The sequence below is a fragment of the Schistocerca serialis genome, chromosome 11 (assembly GCF_023864345.2).
Source record: "Schistocerca serialis cubense isolate TAMUIC-IGC-003099 chromosome 11, iqSchSeri2.2, whole genome shotgun sequence".
Taxonomy (NCBI): domain Eukaryota; kingdom Metazoa; phylum Arthropoda; class Insecta; order Orthoptera; family Acrididae; genus Schistocerca; species Schistocerca serialis.
Genome location: NC_064648.1, coordinates 103,019,047 through 103,034,379, shown reverse-complemented (window position 1 = coordinate 103,034,379; position 15,333 = coordinate 103,019,047). Strand labels below are relative to the sequence as shown.

Below are 15,333 nucleotides of genomic sequence, written 5' to 3'. Positions count from 1 at the left end.
ACAGATGTGAAAATTACCGAACTATCAGTTTAATAAGTCACGGCTGCAAAACACTAACACGAATTCTTTACAGACGAATGGAAAAACTAGTAGAAGTCGACCTCGGGGAAGATCAGTTTGGATTCTGTAGAAATATTGGAACACGCGAGGCAATACTGACCCTGTGGCTTATCTTAGAAGAAAGATTAAGGAAAGGCAAACCTACGTTTCTAGCATTTGTAGACTTAGAGAAAGCTTTTGACAATGTTGACTGGAATACTCTCTTTCAAATTCTAAAGGTGGCAGGGGTAAAATACAGGAAGCGAAAGGCTATTTACAATTTGTACAGAAACCAGATGGCAGTTATAAGAGTCGAGGGACATGAAAGGGAAGCAGTGGTTGGGAAGGGAGTAAGACAGGGTTGTAGCCTCTCCCCGATGTTGTTCAATCTGTATATTGAGCAAGCAGTAAAGGAAACAAAAGAAAAATTCGGAGTAGGTATTAAAATTCATGGAGTAGAAATAAAAACTTTGAGGTTCGCCGATGACATTGTAATTCTGCCAGAGACAGCAAAGGACTTGGAAGAGCAGTTGAACGGAATGGACAGTGTCTTGAAAGGAGGATATAAGATGAACATCAACAAAAGCAAAACAAGGATAATGGAATGTAGTCTAATTAAGTCGATTGATGCTGAGGGAATTAGATTAGGAAATGAGACACTTAAAGTAGTGAAGGAGTTTTGCTATTTGGGGAGCAAAATAACTGATGTTGGTTGAAGTAGAGAGGATATAAAATGTAGACTGGCAATGGCAAGGAAAGCGTTTCTGAAGAAGAGAAATTTGTTAACATCGATTATAGATTTAACTGTCAGTAAGTCGTTTCTGAAAGTATTTGTATGGAGTGTAGCCATGTATGGAAGTGAACCGTGGATGATAAATAGTTTGGACAAGAAGAGAATAGAAGCTTTCGAAATGTGGTGCTACAGAAGCATGCTGAAAATTAGATGGGTAGATCACATAACTAATGAGGAGGTATTGAATAGGATTGGGGAGAAGAGAAGTTTGTGGCACAACTTGACTAGAAGAAGGGATCGGTTGGTAGGACACGTTCTGAGACATCAAGGGATCACCAATTTAGTAATGGAGGGCAGCGTGGAGAGTAAAAATCGTAGAGAGAGACCGAGAGATGAATACACCAAGCAGATTCAGAAGGATGTAGGTTGCAGTAGGTACTGGTTGATGAAGCATCTTGCACAGGATAGAGTAGCATGGAGAGCTGCATCAAACCAGTCTCAGGACTGAAGACCACAACAACAACAATCCTTAAAGACTGGCAGGCTGTTCCAGAAACATCAAATAAAGTGACTCTTCCACCCTCAAGTGCAAGTGCAAATAGTGCTGGGTTCTGTGAAGAAACCTAGGTCTAAGGAGAACAGGGATACACAAAATCCCATTCCAGTGTGGGAAATTGTATATTGGCCACACGTGTTGCACTATTAGACAGATGCCCTGAACACAGACGTGACACCAGACTGGGTCAACCAGAAAAGTCTGCTGCTGCTGAATGGCCTTGACATGGGACATAGCATGAGCTACGGAGAGACAAAGATCCTTATGTCCACCTCCATGTACGGAGACTTCATCATTAAAGAAATAGTTGAAATACACTATGTGATCAAAACTATCTGGACACCCCCAAAAACACAAGTTTTTCATATTAGGTGCATTGTGCTGCCGCCTACTGCCAGGAACTCCATATTAGCGACCTCAGTTGTCATTAAACATCGTGAGAGAGCAGAATGGGGTGCTCCACGGAACTCACGGACTACGAACGTGGTCAGGTGATTGGGTGTCACTTGTTTCATACGTCTGTATGCAAGATTTCCACACTCCTAAACATCCCCAGGTCCATGTGATAGTGAAGTGGGAACGTGAAGGGACACATACAGCACAAACGTGTACACGCCGACCTCGTCTGTCAATTGACTGAGACCACCGACATTTGAAGAGGTTCGCAATGTGTAATAGGCAGACATCTATGCGTACCATTACTCACGAATTCCAAACTTCATCAGGATCCACTCTAAGTACTATGACAGTTAGGAGGGAGGTGATAAAAGCTGTATTTTATGGTCGAGCGGCTGATCATAAGCCACACATCATGCCGATAAATGCCAAATGACCCCTCGCTCAGTGTAAGGAGCTTAAACATTCGGCGATCGAACAGTGGAAAAACATTCTGTGGAGTGACGAATCACGGTACACAATGTGGCGATCCGATGGCAGAGTATGGGATGGCGAATGTCTGGTGAACGTCATCTGCCTCTGTGTGTAGTGGGGTCGTGTTTAGTGGGGTCGTGTTTTTCATGGAGGGGTTGCACCCCTTGTTTTGCATGTGAATATCACAGCACAGCCCGACATTGATGTTTTAATTGCCTCCTTGCTTGCCACTGTTGAAGAGCAATTTGGGGACAGCTATTGCGTGTTTAAACACGATCGAGCACCTGTTCGTAATACACAGCTTGTGGTGGAGTGGTTACACGACAATAACATCCCTATAATGGACTGGCCTGCACAGAGTCCTGACCTGAATCCTATAGAAAACCTGTGGGATGTTTTAGAACTCCAACTTCGTGCCAGGCCTCATTGACCAACATCGATACCTCTCCTCAGTGCAGCACTCCGTGAAGAATTGGCTGCCACTCCCCAAGAAACCTTCCAGCACCTGATTCATCGTACGCCTGTGAGAATGGAATCTGTCATCGAGGCTAAGGGTGGGCCAACGCCACATTGAATTCCAGCATTACTGATGGAGGGCACCACGAACTTGTGATTTTCAGCCAGGTGTCGGGATACTTTTGATCACATAGTGTAAGTATAAGAAATGACCTGATTGATAGACACATGAGATGTCAACTCAGCAAGGCAGAGGGACCAGAACTGGTGGTACTAAAGTATCGTTGGTCACAGACAAATGAATCCAACCTGTCAACACAGACAGCGAATCAGAGTTTGGACGCTCGACACACAGCCAGCGCACATGCCGTGATTTGCAGGCGCACTTTTCCCGTGTCACACTTTCGGAGACTGGCCTGTTTTTCTGGCAGGTGGTGCTGGATGTTGTCATCCTCTACAATGAAGTTACAGTCCCACCCCTTGGCACCTGCACTTTTCCAGCGTGCCAGCACTTACATTAGTGAGCCACTACAGCAAGAGGTCAATAAGCACCCAAAGTTGACAAGTAGCTGTGTCACTGAAGTATTGTGCATCTTTTACAACATTATCTGACGTGATACATGTGAACCACTAAAACAGTTACTAGATCGGGAAGCTCTATAGTGGCACGAATGAAATATCGTTTTGCTCTCAATTCTAAATAAAATTTCAATATCTTATCTACATTTCTTTCACTGCATTGTGTGAGCTCAATCGACCATGTGCAAAGTTTACCCAGTGCGTTTTTACCTTTGCAAATTCTTAAAAATTTCATGCAGTGCGGTACAAATGATGGATAGCTAAAAGAAACTCGATTCTTTATCGAATGAAGATATCAAACTATAAAATGTGCAGAAATCATATTTTTTTCACATAATAATTTGAAAGAATTGGATGATAAAGAATTTCATATCAGCCAGAATACCATCTCCCAGCAAAGGCACCGGCATTTGGTGAGGAGTACAGCCGTGACGAAAGCTACCTCGGTACGGAATGCAGAGCGCACGTCTGCAGTACATCCACATCTACATCTACATTTATACTCCGCAAACCACCCAACGGTGTGTGGCGGAGGGCACTTTACGTGCCACTGTCATTACCTCCCTTTCCTGTTCCAGTCGCGTACGGTTCGCAGGAGGAACGACTGCTGGAAAACCTCCGTGCGCACTCGAATCTCTCTGGTTTTACATTCGTGATCTCCTCGGGAGGTATAAGTAGGGGGAAGCAATATATTCGACGCCTCATCCAGAAACACACCCTCTCGAAACCTGGACAGCAAGCTACACCACGATGCAGAGCGCCTCTCTTACAGAGTCTGCCACTCGAGTTTTCTAAACATCTCCATAACACTATCACGCTTACCAAATAGCTCTGTGACGAAACGCGCCACTCTTCTTTGGATCTTCTCTATCTCCTCTGTCAACCCGACCTGGTACGGATCCTACACTGATGAGCAATACTCAAGTATAGGTCGAACGAGTGTTTTGTAAGCCACCTCCTTTGTTGATGGACTACATTTTCTAAGGACTCTCCCATTGAATCTCAACCTGGCACCCGCCTTACCAACAATTAATTTTATATTATTATTCCACTTCAGATCGTTCCGTACGCATGCTCCCAGATATTTTACAGAAGTAACTGCTACCAGTGTTTGTCCCGCTATCATATAATCGTACAATAAAGGATCCTTCTTTCTATGTATTGGCAATACATTACATTTGTCTATGTTGAGGGTCAGTTGCCACTCCCTGCGCCAAGTGCTTATCCGTTACAGATCTTCCTGCATTTTGCTGCAGTTTTCTAGTGCTGCAACTTCTCTGTATACTACAGCATCATCCATGAAAAGCCGCATGGAACTTCCGCACTATCTATTAGGTCATTTATACAGGGTGTTAGAAAAGGGTACGGCCAAACTTTCAGGAAACATTCCTCACACACAAATAAAGAAAAGATGTTACATGGACATGTGTCCGGAAACGCTTACTTTCCATGTTAGAGCTCATTTTAGTTTCGTCAGTATGTACTGTACTTCCTCGATTCACCGCCATGATTTCATACGGGATACTCTACCTGTGCTGCTAGAACATGTGCCTTTACAAGTACGATACAACATGTGGTTCATGCACGATGGAGCTCCTGCACATTTCAGTCAAAGTGTTCGTACGCTTCTCAACAACAGATTTGGTGACCGAGGGATTGGTAGAGGCGGACCAATCCCGTGGCCTCCACGCTCTCCTGACCTCAACCCTCTCGACTTTCATTTACGGGGACATTTCAAAGCTCTCGTCTACGCAACCCCGGTACCAAATGTAGAGACTCTTCGTGCTCGTATTGTGGATGGCTGTGATACAATTCGGTATTCTCCAGGTCCGCATCAGGGATTCCGTGTGACGGAGGGTGGATGCACGTATCCTCGCTAACGGAGGACATTTTGAAGATTTCCTGTAACAAAGTGTTTGAAGTCACGCTGGTACGTTCTGTTGCTGTGTGTTTCCATTCCACAATTAATGTGATTTGAAGAGAAGTAATAAAATGAGCTCTAACATGGAAAGTAAGCGTTTCCAGACACATGTCCACATAACATATTTTCTTTCTTTGTGTGTGAGGAATGTATCCTGAAAGTTTGGCCGTACCTTTTTGTAACACCCTGTATATATTGTGTAAAGCAATGGTGCCATAACACTCCCCTGTGGCCCGCCAGAGGTTACTTTAATGTCTGTAGACGTCTCTCCATCGATAACACCATCTGTTTGCTAAAAACTCTTCAATCCACCCACATAGCTGGTCCAATATTCCGTAGGCTCTTACTTTGTTTATTGGGCGACAGTGCGGAACTGTATCGAATGCCTTCCGGAAGTCGAGGAAGTAGCGAAAGGGTTAAACTAGCTGCGCTCCTACGCCAGCACGAGAGGTGTACAGTGTGTCGTATATTTGTTGCTCGTACTCCCAAATGCTTTCCACCTGTAGTTTTTGTTTGCGAGCTGGCGGTGGTGCTTGCAGGTGTACAAGGTGAGCAGCTCCTACTGGTCCCCGGACGGGGCAGGCCCTCGCCCGCTGCTGCTGCTGCTCACCGACTGGGGCGTCTACGTGTGCGGCCTCAGAGCCAACCTGACCTATTGTGCCGTGCTTGCTCTTGCCTACAGGGACTTGCACACTGTCATTGTAAGTGCTTCAGATTGCCTCGTGTATTAGTATTTTAGCTTTATATCTAAAAACAAAGATGATGTGACTTACCAAACGAAAGTGCTGGCAGGTCGATAGACACACAAACATACACACAAAATTCAAGCTTTCGCAACCAACGGTTGCTTCGTCAGGAAAGAGGGAAGGAGAAGGTAAGATGAAACGATGTGGGTTTTAAGGGACAGGGTAAGGAGTCATTCCAATCCCAGGAGCGGAAAGACTTACCTTAGGGGGAAAAAAGGACAGGTATACACTCGCTCGCGCGCGCGCGCGCGCTCACATATCCATCCGCACAGACACAAGCTTGTGTCTGTGAAGCAAACCTTGGTTGCGAAAGCTTGAATTTTGTGTGTATGTTTGTGTTTGTTTGTGTGTCTATCGACCTGCCAGCACTTTCGTTTGGTAAGTCACATCATCTTTGTTTTTAGATATATTTTTCCCACGTGGAATGCTTCCCTCTATTATATTCATATCAGTATTTTAGCTTTATTAGACTTGTATTACTTTTCAATTTTACAGTCTATAATTACTGTGAAGTGCAACCATCTCGTACAGCTCGACATGCTGTGTGCCTTCTTAACCCACTAGCATACAGTGACTTGTAACAGGTCACTTTAATAGGGCTCTGCTTTACCAGTTGCTCTGATCTTAGTTCACATGCATTGTCAATTTATGGTAGGAGCAGTTGTGAGTGGGCATTTGTTACAGTGCAAAGTTGGCTTTTATTTTCAATGTGTTAGTAGCATGCGCGAAGCCTTATCTGTATGAAACTGAAACTGAAAGAATTGACCAGCTGCTTGAAGAAAGTGATTTAAATGGTATTGGTGAAGAAATAGACTTTGAAAACAGTGATTTTACATCTGCCTCTAGTGACAGATTTATCATATATTTGCAAATAATCCACACACATTTTTCCCAAATTTACGGACAAAAACTGGGGTGCGCAGATTAATTGTAGTAAGGTTGGTACTGCTCTGCCTCTGACAGTAGCTCCCACTATAGTATAGCTTTGTTGGGGCTCTGTGATATGTCAGTAGCATGCTGAAAGTGAAGTAGTAACGATGTGTTAACTTGTTGATTACAGCTACAAGGATCACTTGTACACAGCTAAAGAAAAAGTTATTGAAGAAGCAGTAAACATTGGAAACTGTGCGGAAAGTACGGCAGTGAGGGGTATATTCGTGACTGGTGAAAAAACAAACTGCAGATTCAAGTAATGAATGGTAACCGCCAGGAATTTTGGTAGACAAAAGGCAAAGCATTCGGACCACAAAAAAAGGCTCTGCTGTTACGCAGACGGGATGTGACGATACGGATGCGCAGTGACTAATGAAATGTGCTAGCTCAAAGCATTGACTTTAGCCAAAGAACTGAGCATCACTGGTTTCAAAGCTAGCTGAGGCTGGCCATCAAGATTTTTCAGTCGGAATGGTTTAGGCTTCCGGAGGAAAACTACCATCCCTCAGCGGCCTTCAGACAATTACAAAGAAAAAATAGTGCATTTTTGTTTCTATGTGACACTAGTGGTGCAATCATTCCAATATATTATCGCCCATCGGGATCGCACACCAATCTATTTTGAGATGCCACTCGACACCACTGCGAACGGGAATGGGGAATCCAGTGTCACGGTACGAATAGGTGCCAGTGAGGAGCAAAGATGTACAGTGATGTGTGTATCTGGGGATGGACGAAAGCTATAGGAAAACTATTCCAAAAATACCAGTGAAAGGTGTATTGGTGAGCGCAAATCCAAAAGAGTGGAAGGACATTGACCTTGTGGTTGACTAGGTGATGCCTTAGCAACATTGCCCTGTTGCAGTACTGAAATTATGTAACATGTTGGGCCTGGACAGCTTCTGCGGGCAAAAAAATCTGACAAAATGTCTGAGAAGTTAGAAAAATGAGAAACTAACTTGATCATTATTCCTGAAGGCCCAAGAAAAACGGGAAATTAGCTTGATCATTATCCCTGGAGGCCTAACATCCAACCTGCAACCACTAAATGTGTGTGTAAGTTGACCATTCAAAGCTGCACTTAGACAGCAATACACCCAATGGATGGCCGATGAAAATTTCAGCTTCACTTAGAGTGGAAAAATCGAGTGGCCAGATTTGTTCCATATTTGTGGGGGATGTAATGTGCATGGGACTCCATTCTACTACCACTGGTGGAGAAATCTTTCAAAAAATGTGATATCACAAATGTGGACTGAACGAAGAAAATGCTCTGCAAAGATGGCATCAACAACAATGATTCTTCTGCTTGTGATGATGGTGAAAGTGATGATGAATAGAATCAGTATGTTAGAATAATTTTTTTGTAAATAAAACACAAATTAAACACAACATTTATTTTTTTCCTTAATATTAGGATGCACGCATTATTTTATAGTGCTTATGATGATGATGGTACAAACAACAATGAAGGCAACTTAAGGGAGCCTGAAACAAGTCGCTGACAACGACTGATCGCTTGAAGTGGACTAATGTTAGGAATTGCCTTCACATTAGCAACAGCAACAGTGAAGGCAACGCAATGGCTTGTGGGAGTCAGTAGTCAAGAAAATAAATATGTTTGCAGTTGCAGTACATTTGAAGATATTGGAAATACTGAAGCACAAAAGAAAGGTTGGTGAAGAGCACTGGTTAGCTATGACAGTAGACGAGTTCAGGCCAATTTTGCACTTTGTATTTTTATCTCTTAACTGAAAAAAAAATTCTTTACAAGATTGACAGATATCAGAGTATATAACCCTGGAAAAAATATTTGTGTTGGTGAAAGTCTGATGTTTAGGCACACACTACTGCAAGTGTAAAACAATCCTTCAAAAAGAGCAAGATATGGTTTGAAAGTATATGAATTATGCTCATAAGACACTGGTTGATATTTAAAATTTATGCAGGTCTTGAGGGAAAACATTCTGTGAAAATTACAGCAAGTGAGATAATTTTGGTCTTGTCTGAAACTTCACTGGATGAATTGAGAACTAGATACATGGGTAACAGTTCCCCTACATTGTTTCTAAAACTATTGAAGAGAGACATCTGTGCTTTTGGAACCGTAAGACCAAACGGGAGGAACACACTGATGGAGCTGAAGAATGCAGTGCTCAAAAAAGGCCATCTGACTTCTGTATTGGAAAATATAATTTTAGCAATCAGATGAATCAACAAGAAACCAGTGCATATGCTGCCAACCATTCATTACAAGCCAGTCTATGAAGTATAAAGAGAGAACGGAAAGTCTTCAGCTAAAACCTAAACGCATCACTGATTACAGTAAAGGAATAGGTGGTTTTGATGCACATGATCAACATTGCCATCATATTCACTCATTAGATGATATGTGAAATGATATAAAAAATTATATTTTTGTATGTTAAACTAGGTAATTTTCACGTCAAGTGTAATCCATATTAACATAATAAATGTAAAAGTAAAAGGAAGGGGAACAGGCATATTCTCCTCCTCCTCTTCTTCTTCTTCTTCTTCTTCTTCTTCTTCTTCTTCTTCTTCGGAGGGGGGGGGGGGGGGGGGGCTGTATCTTGTTAAGGAGAAGTGAAAAGAACTGTTCCAGCAAACATTTCATACCCTTTGTTTTTTTAATGTTAATGGGACTGCTATAGCATAATATGTTCTTCAGTTGGCATTAACGAGGGAAGAGTGGAAAGTAATGCACAATAAGTTTATTACCAAAAAGTTCAACATGTAACAAAACAAAAAAAATCACAGATGAATATTTTACCTACTTTTCTACATAGTCATCAACGTTCTCAACATATTACTCCCATTGTGCTATTAGTTTCAATATTCTCTGTTCATAGAAGTCTGTTTGGTTGGAATATAGCTATCTGCAGACTGTTGATTTCAGTTCCGCATCTGTCGCAAAGTGTTGGCTGGTGAGGTATTTCTTTGAGGGACCAAACAGATGAAAGTTCAAAAGTGCAAGGTCCCGACTATGTGGTGGATGCTGGAGTACCTCCCACCCACCTTGGTGATTTTCTCACGAGCAGGAGCAGCAACGTGGGGGCAAGCAGTGTCACAAAGTAGTTTGCCACCATCAGAGTTAATGTGACGTTTGTCACAGAGGACACGTCGCAACTTAACCAAAGTTTTAATGTAGCCTGCCACATTCACAGTGGTCCAATGTTCAGTGAAGTCCACCAGTAACACGCTATGCATACCGCATAACACTGCCGCGAGCACTTTCCTAGCAGGTTGAGTCGACTTAATTTTCTCCTACTGGGGAACGAGCATGCTTCCACCCCATACGAGCCTGCTCGGTTTCTGGCATGTACTGATATGTCCACAACTCATCACCAGTGATGAGTCCTTTCAGAAAGTTGTACCCTTCTGCGGCTTAATGCATTAAGCTTGTCACGATTCGTTGGTCCTTGTGGTTGTCTGTCAGGTTCTGAGGCACCCAGAGAGCACTAACTTAACAAAATTTCAAAGTGTCACGAACAGTATCGTACACTGCGTTGTAGGATATGTAGAACTGCTGCGATAAAGTTTGTTGTTCCACACACTGGTCATTCAGAATTGTTATATCAATGAATCTGTCATTGTATGTGTTTGCAACTGATACCGGGCACATGGAATGTGGTGAATCACAAAGATTCACACGACCTTCTTGGAAAAATTCGCACAGTCATCCGCATACACACCAAGTGTGCTCTGTGAATTTCATTCGGTTATGCTCTTTTGTCCACAGATAGCGAACTACACTTTGCTTCTCTTCACAAGCTGGTGATTGATGACGGAAACATGCATGCTGTGCTTGTTTCGTAGTTCAGGCTTCTCTTGCTAGAGCTGCACTTGAAAACAAAAACCTTCTGAGCACAAACTTCAAACTATATCATCGTGAAATTTTGATGTTTCAGCTGCAATAACAGGGTAGAAAAAAATTGTTGTGTGTCACTTTCCAGTCCTACCTTATACATTTGTGATAGACATCAGTAAAATCCTAATGAAAGCAACTCGGACATCACAGTTGTGTAGCTCAGTTATCTGTGCACTGCAGGTAATTTTCTCTTTGCCTAAGCTGTATTCACATTAATGGGAAATGTATTGCTGGTTTTTGTTAGTGGGCTGCTCTTTTAAACATTTGCATGAGTTAAATAGTTGAAAGGCTGATGTTGAGATTAAGAAGTGAAAAGAAAGATGTCATTTTAACACATATATACATGCCAATAAATCAGCACACTAATGAGGAAGTAGAGGAATATTATCAGAAGATTGAAGAAATTATGGATAAAGAAAAAAAGAAAGGCCTGGATCGTTGTAATGAGGGATTTGAATGCAGTGGTAGGAGAGGAAAAAGAAGAGGGAGTGGTTAGAAGATTTGGATTGCGAAACAGGAATGACGGGAGGAAAAGGGTGGTTAATTTGTGCAGAGAAAATTCAGTTCTGATTGGAAACACATTGTGTGAACATCACAGAAGATGAGGATATACATAAATATCTAGGCTGAAAGACAACAGATAACAAATTGATGATATCGTATGCTTAAAGGATGCCGGAGCATATCCTGGAACAGATATAAATCGGACCACAACTTGGTGGTGGCAGACGTCCAAATGAGGTTGAAAGGAGTGAGAGAAGAAAACCAAGAGAGAAGTTTGACCTAGAAAGACTAAAGGAAAAAGGTAAGGATGCTGAGCTGGAAAACATATTTATATCAAAATTGGATGGAGGGTCCTATGAGGAGAGTGCAAATAGAAATGGAAGTGTGTCAGGCTAAACCTTAAAGGAATATTCAGACGTAATAGTAGGGGTGAAGTAGTTCGTAAGGCTAAGGAAAGAATGGGTAACAAAGACAAGCTGGATATGATGAATGAAACAAGAAAATGGAAGACAGTAGGAACTGAAAAAGGGAAAAGAATGTACAGAATGCTGAATAATGAATTAAGGAGAGAAACAGAACAGGCAATGAAGATGTAGGTGAAAGAGATGACAAAGAAATAGAGAAACTACAAAAAGGAAGTAAAATACAAAATGCTGTGTAGATAAGGTGCTGACCTAGTCTTGGAAGCAAAGAAAAGCAGTAAGAGTGTGGGAATAGAAAGAAGTGATGTTATCATGGTTCATTGGTTCAATGGTTCATAAACTGTAGGAAGTTTTGGGAAAGTGTCAGGAATATGTAGAGTACCTATATGAGGCTGATCAAAAACCGAATGATATTGAATTAGAAGAGGAGGCAAGAGTTGCAGAAGAGAGAAAAAAGGATGCTGCATCTTGGAAGGAGAAGTAGAAGTAGAAAGAGCTTTAAGAGAGGTGAAGAATCACGGAGTAAGTGGAATTGATGGATTACCAGCAGAGTTGCTCAAGAGCCTTGGAAGTAGTGGTGTCAAAGAGCTAACTCATCTATTTAATAATATTATGAATGAAACTGAATGACAGGATGACTTTCTCTCTGTAGTAATGATCTGATTGAGAAGAAAAGCAATGCAAAGGAATGTGAGGGTTTTAGATCCATAAGTTTGATTTCTCATGCAGCAAAAGTTCTGTGCAGGTGATAAAATATAGGACTTTGCGGAAGACTGGAAAAAACTATTGCAGAGGAACAGTAATGGATTTAGAAGTGGAAAAGCTCCAAGAGATGCAGTTGGACTACTGAGAATTATAGGTGAAAGGTGAAAGAGGAGGAGATCGAAGGAGAAGTAGAAGTAGAAAGAGCTTTAAGAGAGGTGAAGAATCACGGAGTAAGTGGAATTGATGGATTACCAGCAGAGTTGCTCAAGAGCCTTGGAAGTAGTGGTGTCAAAGAGCTAACTCATCTATTTAATAATATTATGAATGAAACTGAATGACAGGATGACTTTCTCTCTGTAGTAATGATCTGATTGAGAAGAAAAGCAGTGCAAAGGAATGTGAGGGTTTTAGATCCATAAGTTTGATTTCTCATGCAGCAAAAGTTCTGTGCAGGTGATAAAATATAGGACTTTGCGGAAGACTGGAAAAAACTATTGCAGAGGAACAGTAATGGATTTAGAAGTGGAAAAGCTCCAAGAGATGCAGTTGGACTACTGAGAATTATAGGTGAAAGGTGAAAGAGGAGGATATCGATCCGCGAGCAGAACAGCGTGTGTGTTTCAAATTCTGTGCGAATCTCAGGAAAAGTGCTACAGAGACCCTTGTAATGATTCGACAAGTGTTTGGGGGGCAGAGCACGAGCCTGGGCTCACCGAGACCCAAAAAAGCGAGACAGGTGAAGAGCAAAGTGAAGAGTGTGACGGTTGTTTTCTTTGATACCGAGGGCATTGTGCACAAAGAATTCGTCCCACCCAACCAAACAGTGAATTCCGCATACTACTGTGACATTTTGCGGCAGCTCCGTGAAAATGTGCGGTGACGACGGCCCGAACTTTGGCGTCGAGGAAACTGGCTGCCGCATCACGACGAAGCACCCTGTCACAAGTCCTTGCTCACCGGGACCTTTTTGGCAAAAAACAACACTGCAGTTGTACCCCACCCACCGTAATTGCCACATTTGGCACCTTGCGACTTCGCGCTATTCCCAAAACTGAAACTGAGTCGAAAGGCAGTCGGTTCTGATATTCTAGAGAGGATTCGAGAAGCATCATTGCCGGTGATAAACCCCGTCAAAGAATGAGACTTCTAGAAAACGTTTGACCAGTGGCAGAAGCTCTGGGACTGGTGTGTATGTGCACATGGGAACTATTTAGATGGTGATGGTGACCATTCGTCCAAAGGTAAGGTTTTCAACAGATGGCAGCACCAGTCCAGAAAATGTTGGATAGCACCTCATGTAAGTGTGCGAAAATGTTAACAGCAGAACTGTGTGCCAATTTGTTGAGAGACAGGTGGGAGTGGGAGTGGGGGGATGCGGTAGGGCGGGGGGTTACACGAACTATATTGAATCTAATAGTCAGCTAATTTCTGACGCTTGTTTAGATGAATTGTGGACTGGTTTCTAATGTTTGTGTTTGATACTGTGAGAGACAAACTGTTTAGACTGTAAACACACAGCAAAGTTTACTCATAGCAGAAAGAGCCTCTGTCCAAAAACACAAAATAAGATTTTTAAAAAGTGTAAGATTGTGAAAATAAATAAAAGCGTATCCTGAGACCATATCACAACATTAGGATGAAGAAGAATTGCTGCAGTATGTGCCAGTTGAAAAATATCACCTCTTACAAACATACTTTCATGTTTACAGAAAATAAATATAAATTGAGCATGTTTACAGCATATCAACAGAAATCTTATGCTGTCCGATTAAACCACCTATTTTGATGATTATTTCTTCACGCACCACCTTTATTTACCTGGAGGAAGGACTAGACGTACTGGTTTTCCACTTATGTGGTCTTGATAGAAAATCATTTTAACACTTTGACACATAGACTTGCCGTTTCTTAGAATTCCAGCCATTTTTGTGATTTTTTTTCAATATTTTATTTATTAAGAAGACTGGCCAAAATTTAACAGTGATACTATTCTTTTATGAGAGTTTAAAGCTACTACTCCTAAATTACATATTTCCAGATTCTTGGTATGTTTAGGATTTTTGTCATATATTTTTAATGAATGTTAGGTTTTTGCAAAAAATATGTTAACCAAATCCAAAATAATTTATATACCATTATATTTTTAGTAATGAAAAAGTAAAAACCTGAAGCTATAATTATAAATTATCACACTTTTCTTTCACATAGTATAATTTTTTGTGTTCCTATCCCTTTTTATTGGCCTCCTTTCAGCAATGGCAGGACTGATAATTTTTGATTATACATTCATTACAGAATCACTGTCTTTGGTTTCTGATCTTATAACAAACAAAATTATAGCAAAAAAAAGTGTTTCATTGTCCAGAAAATGAAGAAACAGCAGAACAGAATGCAGACAGTTGTTTTGGCAAAGGCCATCCCATAATATTTCTGTTTAATGCAGCCTCATTGCAGCATTATTAACGACAAAAGTGTTGCAGTTGTACGTATCTGTAAAATATGGAAATATGGCCTGTGTAAACACAGCTTAAAAACAGAGAGGTGGTAGAGAGGCCTTTGTACCAAGCAGACTCTGCAAGTGATGGGAAACTATGCACGACAACAATGACGACGATTTCAGTGAGTGTTTTTGTCAAATCAGAATAAATACTTATTTCTTAACAGTGGATCGTACATTACTGTTACAGCATTTCTAATTACGTACCACAACAAAAATATGTTAATTGTTGTTGTTGTTGTGGTCTTCAGTCCTGAGACTGGTTTGATGCAGCTCTCCATACTACTCTATCCTGTGCAAGCTTCTTCATCTCCCAGTACCTACTGCAACCTACATCCTTCTGAATCTGCTTGGTGTATTCATCTCTTGGTCTCCCTCTACTATTTTTACCCTCCACACTGCCCTCCAGTACTAAATTGGTGATCCCTTGATGCCTCAGAATATGCCCTACCAACCGATCCCTTCTTCTAGTCAAGTTGTGCC

At 41.6% G+C, this 15,333-nt stretch overlaps 1 protein-coding gene across 1 annotated transcript in view; it reads left to right on the top strand.

The window, feature by feature from the left end:
• LOC126427276 (pleckstrin homology domain-containing family M member 2) overlaps nt 1-15,333 on the top strand; it is a 271,933-nt gene that overhangs the window by 116,566 nt on the left and 140,034 nt on the right. The window contains exon 12 of the mRNA XM_050089544.1: nt 5,694-5,855. Coding sequence (XP_049945501.1) covers nt 5,694-5,855 — 162 coding nt within the window. The remainder of the gene's footprint in view (nt 1-5,693; nt 5,856-15,333) is intronic.